At 36.9% G+C, this 15340-nt stretch overlaps 1 protein-coding gene and 1 long non-coding RNA gene across 4 annotated transcripts in view; one reads left to right on the top strand and one right to left on the bottom strand.

Annotated features, from left to right (window-relative positions):
• Positions 1 to 464: 464 nt before the first annotated feature.
• Positions 465 to 15340, top strand: part of LOC108145565 (sushi, von Willebrand factor type A, EGF and pentraxin domain-containing protein 1) — a 29066-nt gene continuing 14190 nt past the window's right edge. The window contains exons 1-5 of one of the 3 annotated variants that reach the window (XM_017271074.2): positions 465 to 608; positions 1953 to 2223; positions 9922 to 10184; positions 10689 to 11163; positions 11269 to 11421. In XM_017271074.2, coding sequence (XP_017126563.1) covers positions 2094 to 2223; positions 9922 to 10184; positions 10689 to 11163; positions 11269 to 11421 — 1021 coding nt within the window. In that variant the 5' untranslated portion in view covers positions 465 to 608; positions 1953 to 2093. Of the gene's footprint in view, positions 609 to 1732; positions 2224 to 9921; positions 10185 to 10688; positions 11164 to 11268; positions 11422 to 15340 lie in introns of all 3 variants that reach the window. The other 2 variants (XM_017271071.2, XM_017271073.2) reach the window with 2 other exon arrangements.
• LOC108145583 lies at positions 13286 to 14030 on the bottom strand. The gene is made up of 3 exons (XR_005977256.1): positions 13752 to 14030; positions 13537 to 13687; positions 13286 to 13474 (listed from the first exon to the last, which is right to left on the bottom strand). It is a non-coding gene; the product is annotated as an uncharacterized LOC108145583 (long non-coding RNA).

The following is a 15340-nucleotide window of genomic DNA, read 5'->3' as shown; positions in this document are numbered from 1 at the left end:
ACAAATTCCAAAAAACGTCAGAGAACTGTCACTGTAAACAGTGCGGAGGTTCATACTTCATACAATAGCTAATAAAAAAAAAAGGCTTTTTGGCATTTCCAAAAAAATTTAATTAAAGCTAGTTTTATAGATTTGAAGACTGTTGAATGCTTGCCGTTTAAAAAAGCAAAAGGATGCATATAGGTTTGCTGGATAGAAAGAAAAACATTCCAAAAGCGGATGGACCCCACAGTGCGGTCGCTCAAACTCCTCGTCGGCTCATGCGCTCGTCGTTGCACATGCGCAGTACCAGTACCAGTACCCAGTTCCTCAGTACAGCGCAGTTCGGATGGGATCGGATCGGGTCTGGACGGACTGGCTCGGCTCGGTTCGGCTCGGCTCGGCTAAGCTCGGCTTGGCTTTGGACAGTACAGAGTGTAGTTCGTTGCGAACTTCTATGGGGACAGAAAAACCAGTTATAAGTCAACTTTCATTCCAAGCAGACGTGCTGGGAGTTGAGATCGGAAAACGGCGGGTTTTTGTTTTGTTTCGCCGTTGCAGTAGCAGCAGCGTTAACTCGTGCAAATGCAGCCAGGTCGCTTAAACGAGAAATAAGTTCACGTTCATAGGTAGCCATTAATTTTTCCATTTTCCTTGCGGACTGAAGGTGCGAAGGCTTACTTTTTTTGTTGTGTTTGTGTTTGTGGTTTTTGTTTTAGTGGTTTTTGTTTTGTGTGAACTGGTCAGAGATCGAGTGAGTTTTGCCTGTCTCACCCACCCAAAGCAGACAAAATAGCTGAATTCGGTCATATTGAATCATGGCTCATATCTACAAACATATATGAATGTTGGCCGTTCACGACTCGTACGTACATATGCAAATGAAATCGGGAACGGTTCGGATCGCACATATCATTTGATTTTGATTTTGATTTTGATTTTGATTCTGATTTTGATTGAGTGTTAGTCAGTCAGTGCTAGTGTGTGCCTGTGCCTGTGCCCCAATATTTCTAGTTCGTGTACTTTCACATAAGCCTCAAATTAGCACCACTGATATCGAATTAGAGCGCCTAAGCCGAATCCGAATCCGAATCCGTATCCGAATCAAAATTCGAGTCTGGGGCCGAAACTTTCCTAACTCTTCACCAGAGGCTACGACCGCAGCAGTAGCCGATAATTAGTGAAAGATATATATACGCTCTCATGAAAGTTGCTTGCGATTTGTACACCGGATGGTCCCCCGTTCCGAGTCCCCAGGCGGAGTGAAACCGTCAAAAAGTGGGTTCTGCTGGCAGCATTAGTCCCCTACCCGCGTATACTATACACTACACTACACTACACCACACTGTAGAAACTACTACTACTACTACTACTACTACTAACTTGAGCAGTAGCAACCTTGAAAGCAACACCAAAATAACTCGCCCTCAGGCCATTTCATTTGTTTCCATACCCATATAACCATACATTCGCTGGCTGCAGTCCGCTAATTCTTTGGAATATTCAAGCCAGGCTTTCAGCCCGCAAAAGGGAAGCCGTTTAAGTTTACTTTTACTTTTCCGATCGAAGCGGGGCAGTCCAATCGAATCGAATCGAATCGAATCGAATCGAGCGGTTGGTCGGTCAGCTGAATGAAAATATGGAATATAAAAGTATGGGAACTTAGGAAAGCGGTTGAAATGCGGACAGGTGAGGGAGGAGTCAACGGCCGACCACTCCGATTTTCACGATTATTACAATGTGCCCACTGCAGTATTATAAAACATCGTAATTAGGCGCTGGAAATTCAGTGTGAATGCAAAGTGAAACCTTAATGAACGCAACACGCTCTCATGTCCATGCGTACTCACACATAAATATACAAATAAATAATCGACTAGTGTATGCATAAATTAATCGCTGCTGATGCCACAACAACACCTCTAAGGCTAAAGCTAATCAGCAGCCAACGGCATTAACATTATAATCAACAGCATCAGCATCACCATCATCATTATCATCATCATCGTCAACTCTGGTAACATCAACGTTGCGAAGAGCATCGGCATCGACATCGGCATCGGCATCGGAAGAAACACGGCAGCGGGAAAATCATCAGCTGCGAACAGCAAACAATGTTTTGCCGCAACTTATTGTTCAAAACATCCCATCGCAGCAAAAGAGCCATGACTCTTTCAAATGCAATGCCCCCCATTATGCTGCTGCTGCTGCTGCTGGCACTGAGCTCAGCTGGAAATTGCCAAAGTAAGTTCAACAACTTGGGTATTGTACATATACATATTGGGTATAGTATTGGCCCAAATATTTGACTTTCCGACTCGCAATGCACTCTATTTTCCAATTAGCACCGTCGAATGGGGTCACCATTATGAGAATTCTCATCGACATTTACCACCGTCAGTAAATGGGGTCACCATTGTGAGAACAATTTTTCAAATCATTTGTCCAAGTCATTCCTTGCTCTCGGAGGCATCAAAAGTAGGTCGATATTTATTTGAAATCCGGATGGTCGTATCGTTTTGCGATGCTAACAATGCGAAAGGGGAATGGAGGGACCTTGCAAAGGGTGTTTCAAGTTTATAACTATAAAATCTTTATTACGAGTAAATGTATCTATAGCATCTATAAGCTCAGCCTAAAAGCAGTATATTAAATAAATTGCATTTTTAATGCCTGCCAATTAAATAAGAATTATTTTTTTGGAGGAAACGTGTGCAAACAAAAGTTTGTGTAACAAAAGTAGAATGTTTAGGATAGAGAAATATCCACAAGTTAAAAACGATTCATGAGATTTGATTTTAATAGCAAAGAGTGTAAGTTTAATAAAATAATTAATTAATTAAACAAACAGGTTCTATTTATTTTTCTCATGAAAATGTTGTCGAGATCACGATGTGGCTCCGACAGACTGTCATGATCTAATCGAATCGGCAGTTAATGCTCATTCTTTGTACAAAAGTTATGTTCTATACAAATATAAGCACATTACACGAATACTATATTCGACCTTAAAAAAACACGAGTTTACTGCAGTATTTTACGAAGAGAATACCTTAGATACTGCACACTTCAACAATAAAAAAAAACGGCATTACTTTAATATAAGGCAACTGATATTTGACAGATTTTTTGGCAGCTTAAATCATTCGGGAAGCAAAGTAAACAATAAGTTACCTTATTGATTCCCTGTGGTACTCCCGCCACCTTCTAAAATCAAGAACAATATTCTTGGTTTAAACCCAATGTGATCTTAAGTTGAATGCAGTTCACTAAAAGTATTTTCCCTGAAAACTCAGAGTTCGTTATATTTGTTTAGTAAGGCGTATTATAGTGTTAGTCAAAAGGTTGGAATGCAGTGAAGAAGAAAATAAAAAATAGTAATAAAGGAAAAATATTACTTCCCTGTTATTCATTTTTTATTTTAATAGTTCGAGATATATTAATGGTTTATTATTTCAGAATAACGATTTTGATTTTATTAAAATCAGACAGGGCTATGGCAGCTATATGCCATAGAAACGATCAATAAATGTTAACTGTTTTAATGTTTATGAGTTACCATATCGAGTTCAGCGACCTCAAAATCATCTTAGACACTAGAAAAAAAAATTCGTATCAAATCAATTTATGTAAAGAAAAAATTATATGAGTGCGAAGGTGTAAACACTTGAAAAACTAACGCAAACCTTTTATTTAATACGAAAAAAATTTTAATAACTTCGAAAAAATCATTTGTTTTTAAATTTAAAATAGTTAAAATATATTTTTTAAGAGATGTCCTTACTACCTTAGTACATTTTGATGATCGAGAAATAAGTCAAAAATATCAAAAGTTGAACCAAGTTGTCTAATTACTTGTTGAAACTACGATTGAGCAGCAGCTTTAGTAATTCAAAGCCCATTGCGAAATGAAATGAATCCCATGTTATGCAGGCATTGCATTGAAAATCGTTTTACAGCCCTACAGAAAATGACCATAAAACATAAATTGCCCTGCGTTGATGGCACTGGCCTGTTTTCGACGTCAAAGGGAATAAATGGGGCTAGCTCTTTTGGGTCACATCGAAGGAGGGGCGAAGAAATGGCTAACCAGCTGGAGAGAAACAGTGAAAGTTTCCGAGTTTGGGTTTGAGTTTGAGTTTGAGTTTGAGCATGAGTTTCGGTACGAGTACGAGCTCAGTCAGTGTGGTTGAACGACTTCTGCGCTGATGTGTTCGAGTCTTGAGTCTTGGACATGAGGAAGCCACTTTGCTTGTGACATTCTTACTTTAAAAGTTTCACAAGTTCACGTCGTCGACTTGCCGTCTTGTCGTCTTGCAATACGTGATTGCGTTTGTACATTTCACCGCATTTACGAGCTTGCAGGTATTGCGCCCTGCTACGTGCGCTAATTCCCAATTTCCTTTGGCGATTTGCGTTTGATGATTTGATGATCGGCTCCCGATGTTGTCACATCGGCAACGGGGACACCTTTCTAACAGTAAACAAATCGACACAAAGTGTGCTTGCCATATTGAGCTAGTTATCTCACAAACGCCAATAACCAATAACCAATAGCCAATAACCAGTCGTCAGGTCAGAAAACAAATCGCCATTCCCATTTTACTGCTTAATTCACACCTTTGATTTGATTTTGGTACCGAAGTTCTCGAGAAATTCGGTTTTGGGCAGAGAAGCTTGCCTTCTCTATAAAATACTATTTTAAAGCGTGATTTGCAAGCCCTTGAGCGGACATAATCCCCGACTTAAGTTCCGTGCAGATTAAAATTTTTGGCCAAAAAGGAAAAGCAACTTTGGATGTCCGCACAGTGGAATTGCAATGCGAACAGAAGCTAATTTCGGAAGCCGAAATTTTAATTTCATAGGTTTTAGTTATTGTTACGATTAACTTAACTTGATTGTCTCAGAAGAAAGCTAATAACAAATGTCTATACAATGAATAACGACTTTATAAGTTAAAAAAACAAAGTTTTGTCCTTTTTGTAGCAGTGAACTTCTGTTTTTTAAAATCTATCTATTTAAAATCTAACTATCCTTTGTTAGACGTACATACATAGTTATTAGAAAACCATGAAGTTGTGCCAATTTTCGGGCATTTCAAAATATATTATTGAGATCGTAAACTGTTTATCCGAGTGAAATAGAGTATATACAAAGTTATTCATTTATTCAACAATTTTTCCAATTTTTATTATTATTGCTAAAAAAATACTTGTTGGGTAATATGATTTATATAACTATATATAGCTTTATATAACCATGGTTACTGCTGATCCAGAATGTACATTTTAAGGTCGAAAAAGAGACTTAACTTTTGGCTAAAATGAATACACCCTCTGCAAGGGTGTTAATTATCTATAAAAATACACACTTTCGATCGGTGTTATCCCACTGTAGGTCTTCCCAAGCAAATCTAAATAATGTGGTGCATTCTGTGACTCCTAACACGATTTCCTTTATTTCGATTTCTATGCCGCCCCACGCCCTTCCAGAGATCTGCCTTCTCGAAGGAAGGAGGATGGATCGGAGTGTGTAGGAAGAGCATTGACACCAGTAAAACCGGATGAATGCGATCCAAAACTAATAACAATAACAGCTTTTTGGCCGTTGGGAAAAAATAACATCATCGTGGCAGCTGCGCTAGCTGTTTCTTTTCGCAGAGCGGCTTTTGTTCAGCAGCTGCAGCTCGAAAATATTGATGGCTTAGTTCCAAGCCCCCGTCACCAATATAAAAATGACCGTGCGTATGCAAAATTCTCGTGCAAAGCACTAACATCTCCAAAGAATTCGAGATCTAACCGTTGTTAACTTGAAGCAAGAATCAAGCAAATTTTGGCAAGCCGAAGTTAATTAGCCTTTGCAGTGGGATATAAAATGATGTGTCAGGTACTTGTATATACTATTCAATCCTGATCTACATTAGCAGTCCAATTCAGAGGTCAATACAGACATGAATGTTTCAGTGAGATTGTCCTAAATTCAATCATATCCAAATGCTGATATATATCGAGAGCTGAACTTTTGGTTCTGAGATCTTTATGCGCGTTATGGTAAAACTAAATATTTAATTTATACGCTGAGCAAGGATTAATATCTTGGAGATTACTTTAATAACACATTCAGAATCAACGTCTTTTATGAGTAGGAAGTAAAGTAAAACAATGAACATTTAAAGATTTTCCAAAAATCGAAAATCTTTCACTCCATTTTTTCTATGTGCACGCCAATCAAGTCTGCAAAAACTAAAAAAATCATCAAAAAATATTAGGAAAAATCAAAAATAAAAAACTTATTCTCTAGTAAGCGACGATTAACTATAAAAATAAATATTATGCTTATATGCTGACTCAAAATTTGTTAAACAAAATCATGATCCTATCTTGAGACTTTATGGACACACGACAAGTCGAAGTTTATTTACCCTTGAAGCTATTGCAAAAATTAAATACGATATTATTCAAAACATCTGAATTTCGATTTATATTCGTATGCATATTGATTTTCATTGATTTTCAGCTCTGGCAGCAATATGATATCGTTTTCCGATTTGAATATTTCTGAATTATTAAACCCTTACTATATCCAAAAAACAAAACATTAAACACGTGAATAAAAGTAAACAAAATAGAAGTAGCAATTTTGTTTTTATATATATATTTCGAAACGAATTAAAGCCGCATTTCTGAAATAATAAACCATTACTATATCTCAAAGAACTAAACAAAATTTAAAAAGCAACAAAGTTATATTTTGTTCTCCTTTTTATACCCTTGCAGAGGGTATTATAATTACAGTCAGAAGTTTGCAACGCAGTGAAGGAGACGTTTCCGACCCTATAAGTATATATATTCTTGATCAGCATCACTAGTAGAGTCGATCTAGCCATGTCCGTCTGTCCGTCCGTCCGTCCGTCTGTCCGTCCGTTTATATGCAAACTAGTCTCTCAGTTTTAAAGCTATCTGCATGAAACTTTCCCAAAAGTTGTCTTTCTATTGCAGGTAGTATATAAGTCGGAACGAATAATTTAATATTTAACCATTACTATATGTCGAATAACTAAACAAAAATTAAAAAACAGCAAAGTTATAATTTTTTTTTATTTATTTTGTCGATTGTTCCTATGAGAGCTAAATGCTATAGTCGTCCGATCCGGCTCATTCCGACCTGCAATATAAAGTCAACTTTTGGGAAAGTTTCATGCAGGTAGCTTTAAAACTGAGAGACTAGTTTGCGTAGAAACGGACGGACAGACTGACAGACGGACAGACGGACGGACAGACGGACATGGCTAGATCGACTCTACTAGTGATGCTGATCAAGAATATATATTTACTTTATAGGGTCGGAGATGTTTCCTTTACTGCGTTGCAAACTTCTGACTGAAATTATAATACCCTTTGCAAGGGAATAAAAATGTCGATTTCTCTGTGTATTAAAAATCATTTTTAAAATAATATTATCAAGTAGGATCGGTACATAATCTGTACATAAATTGTAAGTTAGTAAGTCAAGTTATATTTGGCCGATACTAAAATTATTCGTCCTTCACTTTTTCTGGGTGTGAAAACAAAAAAAATAAATAAATTCAGTTGCTTACATACAAAAAAAATTATCAAAATACAATAATCTTCGATTAACAACTAAAAAATATATTCGAGAAGCTCGTTTTAAAATTTGAGACTAATCGGCATATCCGCTTTCGAGTTATGTTGGCCACCGATTTTGAAAACACCAATTTGAGTAAAACACTTTTAAAGTTGTACTTGTACGAAACGCCTTTTAAAATTTGGAAATTTTGAAAATATTCACCGGAACGATATAAAACTTTCAGTGCGTATTTTTAAATATGTGTACATTAACAAAATAAATTAAGAAAAAATATTTTTTTTAATAAATTTTAAATATTTTTATATTATTTTAAGAATAATTTGGTTTAATTCTAACACACAAAATTTTGAGCTTTCAAATTATTTCCGTTTTGTAGGTCAGCTACAAAATTGTTAACTTTAATTTGTTGTATTCATTAGATTTTATCAACTACAGTGGTTAAAAACAGTGGTTTCTAAAAGGAAAATTAGATCCTATTGCTTGTCAGTTGTACATGTGGAGTTAGAAGTGTGAATGTATTATTGAATTATACAAATTGCAAATTATTGTTAAATTTATGCTGCAGGTGCCTCTTTTTGTGGGAGTATAACGAAACCAAAGATACAGAAAAGCAGCTAGCGCATAACTGGGTCACAGCCCTCGCTCCGAATTTCGTAACCACTTTTTTCGCCTCGAAAAACAGTTCTCCTTGGAGTTTTGTTTCTTGCCCTTTATGTGGCTTTTCTAAACATGTTTGCAACCCGTTTCGCACTCTTTGCTGGCTGTCCACTAATTGCCTCTTAATTCTTGATGAAAATACTGAGCCCAAAATATACACAACCATGTAGACTTTTTGAGAATTAGTCGCATGCTCACAATTTAGGAGGCAACAATTGTGAGAACTTTGAGTTTCAGCCAAATACCCATAGGTCCGACTCTTGCATATTCATGATGGGAATAAGAAAAATACTTTTCACGAGTTCTTAGCTCAAGTGGTTCGTTTACAAAATAAAAATAGTCTTGAATGGGTCAGGGGATCTGTCGGAAAACAAAGGTGAGATTAAGAAAATACCCACGCAAAAAATCCGACAAGAGACCAGATTTTGCGTACTACTATATAAGGAATTGGCTAGCAAGCTCCGATCTCAGGCACTTAAACTGGTTTTTTAGCTCCCCGTGCTCGAAATATTTTTGTACAAGAAACTATTTTGCAAAAATATTATCTTCCACCTTGTAATGTATATTAGCATTTTAACGAAATTATTTTTGCTGTCCCAAATTATAATAAATGGGCAGAGTTATGTATGTTTTCCAGTTTCTACTCAATGCCCTGGTATCTGCAAATTTTAAACCCAATAATGTTGGTTTTATACAAAGTGAATGACATTTCAATCGAATAAATCAACCAAATATCGTTCAATCGTTGGAACCGGGAAGGGTTGTTAGTTTTTTTGAAGTTATCGCAAAAATTAATGAGAGAATTTAGCTGGAACGATTCTATAAGAGCTGTAGGATATAGACCTTAAGTTAGCAACATTTTAAGCTTAGTCTGTTAAAATATAAAAACGAAACGGAGGTCGCAAACTGGATAGAAACATCTTGTCATGCCGATCAAAAATTTATATACTTTATAGCTTTCCTTCACTGCGTTCCAAACTTCTGTCCAATTGTATAATACCTTCTGCAAGTGTATAACAAGAATGAAAATGTATATTCTATTGCCGCAACGATTACAATACGCCTTTTACTCTACGAAAATGTCTTTGTTGTCGCTTGTTAATAAGTTGTAAAGCCCTAAGCTCAAGTATTTAATTTCCTTTAAAGAAAACCTAGGTTGCATGTGCATTGCATTGCGTTGATAAGGTAAAAATGTTACCTCTTCTGTTATATACAGCTGCGGTCAAAACAATGTAAGTGGAAATAAATGGAAATATCAAAAAAAAATTTGTTTGAAAAACTGTTGTATATTTTCGTAAAGCTTGTGCTGTAAACTAAGATAAAATATTTTTAAATGATTTTAAAAAATCTTAATAAGAAAACAGGTTTTTAAATTTTAATTAAAAAAATATATGCTAAAACACTTTTTAATGTTTTGATTTGTTTCTTAAATTGTTATAAAAACGTACAGTATATTAAAAAATGAATTAAAGGAATTTTTAACAGTTTTATTTGCCTTTAAAAGCCAAAACATTATCAAAGGTTTTTAGGTCTCTTTTGGTATATCGGTAATGGTAAATTAAAAGAAAAGTTGTCTAATGCCTTAAAGGTATGCTTTTGAGCACCTCACACTGTTCCGCTTTAAATATGTTGGTCATATTATATATTATATATCATATTTCTGTTTATTGTTTTCAGTTTGCGGTCCCCCGGCGGTGCCGCTGAATGCTAAGGTGCGAACCATCGCCGTCGACTCGCAGGTGGCGGAGGCGCACTACGAGTGCGATGCTGGCTACGAGCTGTTCGGCTCGGCGGCGGTCAAGTGTGACCCCCGGACGGGCTGGGAGCGGGACCTGCCCTTCTGCGGGGTCAACGTGGCCTACCGCAAGCCCGTCAACCAGAGCTCCTACACCCGGAGCGGACCTGCGAGCTACGCCAACGATGGCAAGCCGGGAAACAAGGTGAGTCCCCGAAATTGGTTGTTCATGTTCCTTAATATATGTAATATATATATTAAAATATATATTATTATTGAACATTTCTCCAGTCAAAATATATAAAAAAAAAACAGAATAATATGTTTTGTATATTGCTTTTTTTAGTTTAAGAGTTTCAAGCCCCACGGCTTATAAATATTTGCAGAACGAATTTTTTAAAGTTATAATACTTAAATATGTTGGAAAACATGTCAAAACAAGAAAGAAAGCCAACTTCGTCAAGCCGAAGTTCAGATACTCTTGCAGCTGTTTGCAAAAACTAAATATGTAGATGGACGGACGGACATGACGCTGATCAAGAATACATATACTTTATACGATCGGAAACTTCTGATTGAAATAATAATACCCAAGTGTATAAAAACCAACTAGAAATATTTAAAGATATTGCACATCACTAGCCAAGTTGGTTAGGTTAAGCTTAGAGTGATCTACTAATGCCCCTGGAATTTCGTGCCCATCTCCTAGAATCCCGACGGCCAGGAGTGCTCCGAGACGCAGAAAGAGCCGTCGCCCTGGTGGCGCGTTGACCTCCTGACCCCGCAGGCGGTGCACGTGGTGCGGATCACGACGCGCGGCTGCTGCGGCCATCAGCCGCTGCAGGACCTCGAGATCCGGGTGGGCAACAGCAGTGCGGACCTGCAGCGGAACCCGCTGTGCGCCTGGTACCCGGGCACCCTGGACGAGGGCGTGGTGAAGACATTCACTTGCGCCCGCCCCCTCGTCGGGCAGTACGTGGCCATCCAGCTGGTGGGCGTCGAGGGCAGCCTGAGCCTCTGCGAGGTGGAAACCTTCACCAACGACGAGTTCTCCGTGGACCGCTGCCTGAGTCCCAAGCTCGGCGTGGACACCGTGGTGACGACATTCTCGAAAACCTGCTACGACTTTCATATCACAAAAGGAGAAAGCTTCGACAAGGCGCAGGCCATTTGCAAGCAAACGGGTAAGTTGTTCGTTGTTCGTTGTTCGCTGACTGCTAAATGCTGGATGCTGGATCGTCTTAATAGCAGGCTGCACATGATATATAATATAATTACCCCCTTGGCAGGTGGCGACTTGGTACACGACTTTCGGGGCGCCACCAGCCAATACATCTTGTCCGAACTGGAGCGCCGGAAGAGCGAACTGAAGCCGCAGCTCGTCTGGATTGGCGCCCAGAAGGAGCCGGGCATCACCTCTCGGACCTGGAAGTGGGTGAACGGTAAGCGAAACCCAGTCTCAAGTTTTGATGGATAAGAGATTAGGTTGCAATTGGATTGAAATTTGAGTGTCCACAAATACACTTGTTCACTGGAACGTTTAATATGTGTGGGCAAATTCAAATACAAGGTCCTTTCTTATCCGTTTGGTTGCTAAAAGGGTTTGTTTGGTAGGGAAAAATGCATTTTGGGTTTGCGCATTGGCTTCGAAGTTTATCACTCATACGTACCGTTGCCTTTGATCAAATGATGTATTCTTAATTGCGGTCCTCATAAAAAAAAGAGAACGAAAGTTATTTGACCAAATATTACCACATAAATGGTACATACATTTTTTGCCGATAACGGATTGTAATTGTTTTAAACATTACAATTAGAAGTGAAGACTGATTTTATATTATTTGTATTTTCACAATGCTCTACCATTTTTTTGAGTTAAAGCTCACCTTTATAAAAATAATAAGAAATTGGATCATTGAAAAAGATATTTATTAAAAAATAAAATAAAATAATGTTCAATCAGGTTGGCCAACAAAAAAGTTGCGTTTTAAAATGGCTATAAACAAGAAAGAAAGCAAACTTCGGCAAGCCGAAGTTCATATACCCTTGCAGCTATGCAAGAATTAAACATTTTTGAAAACATTAAAATTATGTTTTACTTGCGTATAGTTTAAAAACATTGAAACTATGATGATTTGCAGCTCAATTATTTGATAGTTATTTTATATAATTTTATTATTTCTGATATAGACGTCCGATTTTGATAAAATTTAAAGCATAATTCTGAAATATTTAACCATTGCTATATGTCGAAGAACTAAACAAAAAATTAAAAAACAGAAAAGTTATAATTTTTTTTTCATTTAATTTTCCGATTGTTTCCATGGGAGCTATATGCTATAGTCGTCGTATTTGGATGAAATTTAAACCGTAATTCTGAAATATCTAACCATTACTATATGTCGAAGAACTAAGAGAAAAATTTAAAAACAGCAAAGTAATAATTTTTTTTGTATTTGTTTTGCGATTGTTCCTATGGAAGCTATATGATATAGTCGTCCGATTTTGATGAAATTTAAATCGAAATTCTGAAATGTTCAACCATTACTATATGTCGAAGAACTAAAAAAAAAATTAAAAAACAGCAAAGTTATAATTTTTTCATTTATTTTTCCGATTGTTCCTATGGGAGCTATATGCTATAGTCGTCCGATCCGGCTCGTTCCGACTTATATTATACCTGCAATAGAAGGACAACTTTTGGGAAAGTTTCATGCAGATAGCTTTAAAACTGAGAGACTAGTTTGCGTAGAAACGGACGGACAGACGGACGGACAGACGGACGGACAGACGGACGGACAGACGGACATGGCTAGATCGACTCGCCTAGTGATGCTGATCAAGAATATATATACTTTATAGGGTCGGAGATGTCTCCTTCACTGCGTTGCAAACTTCTTACTGAAATTACAATACCCTCTGCAAGGGTATAATTATATAAAACAATTAATCTTTAAACTCCATTGATCGTTTTTTGAGCACTCCATTGACAAGTCAACCATTTATTTATTTCACCTTTTGTGCAGCCATTATGAGTAATTACCTTCCTCCAATCACCGAGCGTTTAATAAATCTCAAAGGGGCGTTCTTAAGCTCCAGCAAACCAGCGACTTACTCTTAATTGCAGCTAGTTGTTGTGATTATTATAGTGGGTATCTGGAAATAAGCTGGGTATGCACAACTAGATTGTGTTGCGGTAGAAATTTACTTCCCATTTTGTATTTAAATTATGATTTTTAAGTCGAAAGACTAATTTTAAGTGTATTCCCGGTATATCCCGGATTTTGAATGAAGACCATAGAGAAGTTTTCTGTTTTGCCAAGTGTATTTTTGTAAGTGTCTTTGTGTTTACAAATAATAGTGCCGGACGAGAAGAGCAGGGACAAGATCCAATAGAGTGGTGGGATGGTTTAAGTTTCGGTGGTGCAGTTCAGTAGTTGACTCCAGTAATCTCCTTGTTGGACATCTGTTTTTGAACTTTCAAGTGCTTGCCATCTGGAATACAAAATATAAACATATAATGTATTTAAATAAATAATTGCTTGGTTACTACTCACCATTTGTCCAGTTTTTAATTGATTGAGAACTGAACTGCACTGCAAGATACGGTTGATCCTCCACTCAACTTGTTTGCCATTCGGTTTAAGTGTTTAACAGGGAATTTGAAGTCTACGTTCAATCAAGTATCAATCGCATTCAGTTGGCAAGCTTTGAAATTTAATTCATATATTTAACATAGCAAGAAAAAGTTGCGTTAATATTATTTACTTACTGCATGGTTAACCGGGTTTTTTGTACAATCTCCCTTTATGTCCTTTAGCAAGCATTTGTTTGTTGGGTTTTGTTTATTAAGAAAGTGTTTTTCAAAAATGTTATTTAACACTTTATGCTTAAAACTAAATTTGGCTTTTTTTGTATTGTTCAGAAGGCAATTTCCTGTGTGTTATTTCTCCGACTTGGTTGTGTATACTGAACTCTGTAGGGACTGATGGGTGTAAGTAGAACTCGAAATTAAAAGCATGGATAGTTTGATCAAGAAAAAGGGAACAAATTTGAAATTTTCAGAAAATGAAAAGCCGATTGGATCAGAATATGATGAGGACATGATAAGTCCATGTAGAATTTTCGAAGTCCTTTTATATGAAACCCATATCAATAAATACACTTAATTTGCTTTCACATAACTAAAAAACAAGAAAGGGAACAGGCTTAAAATGCGATTCTGAAACTTCTTCAAACCCTATGGTATCTCCTAGTCGAGTCTACCCAACTCCCTAGGATAGCCACCTGTTCCTGCTGACTGGATGATATTGTTGTAATACTGGGCAGAGCCCCGGGGCAGTCTTTATTTTCTTGGGTTTCGCCTCTTGTTTTCCCGCTCTCTGGTTGAGGCTGCCACTTAATTTATTTGTCACCGAAATTTACTTAATCATTACTATATGTCGAAGAACTAAAAAAAAAAAATTGAAAAACAGCTAAGTTATATGTTTTTTTTATTTATTTTTTTGATTGTTCCTATGGGAGCTAAATGCTATAGTCGTCCGATCCGGCTTGTTCCGACTTATGTACTACCTGCAATAGAAAGACATCTTTTGGGAAAGTTTCATGCAGATAGCTTTAAAACTCAGAGACTAGCTTGACAGACGGACAGACGGACGGACAGACGGACATGGCTAGATCGACTCTACTAGTGATGCTGATCAAGAATATATATACTTTATATGGTCGGAAACGTCTCCTTCACTGCGTTGCAAACTTCTGACTGAAATTATAATACCCTCTGCAAGGGTATAAAAAAGGGAAATGTCTTAATCTTCTATTCGGGGGAAGAAAAATTGGACCAGCATGCCGCGATAGCGGTCACCATTATCGGTTACACCGGCTACTGATTCGATTTCGAAGAAAAAATGTGGCAATTTTGCCATTGACGTAACCATCGAGGCGGAAATAAGATAAAATATATATATATATATCAAAATATATATGTTTAAGTACTCATCTTCCACCGAGCTCTCTTCGGCCCATTGTGAGAACTGTTGGGGCTATTGAATAAAAAACATTTGAATAATGTCCACCCGTTTTTTTATAGCCATTTAAAAAAGTTTATTTCGTCGGTCACCCTTTATATCGAGCCACCTTGTACCTTAATAATTTAAAGACGCACCTTTCCTAAACTTGTCCTGACCATTTACGTATTTCCAAACCTTTTTTTATATATTAATTACCTTAACTATTGATCTATTAATGCTATATTACCATTATTTACTCATTATCTTTTTAACTTTTTAAAAATACTTGTTATCCAATTTTGTATTGAAAATTACAATTTAAATTTACTCCAAAATTCATTTTTGGCTCGCA

Source organism: Drosophila elegans, unplaced genomic scaffold, assembly GCF_018152505.1.
Source record: "Drosophila elegans isolate 14027-0461.03 unplaced genomic scaffold, ASM1815250v1 contig_149, whole genome shotgun sequence".
Lineage (NCBI taxonomy): Eukaryota > Metazoa > Arthropoda > Insecta > Diptera > Drosophilidae > Drosophila > Drosophila elegans.
The sequence above is the reverse complement of the archived record's forward strand: the minus strand, read 5'-3'. Positions and strand labels throughout refer to the sequence as shown.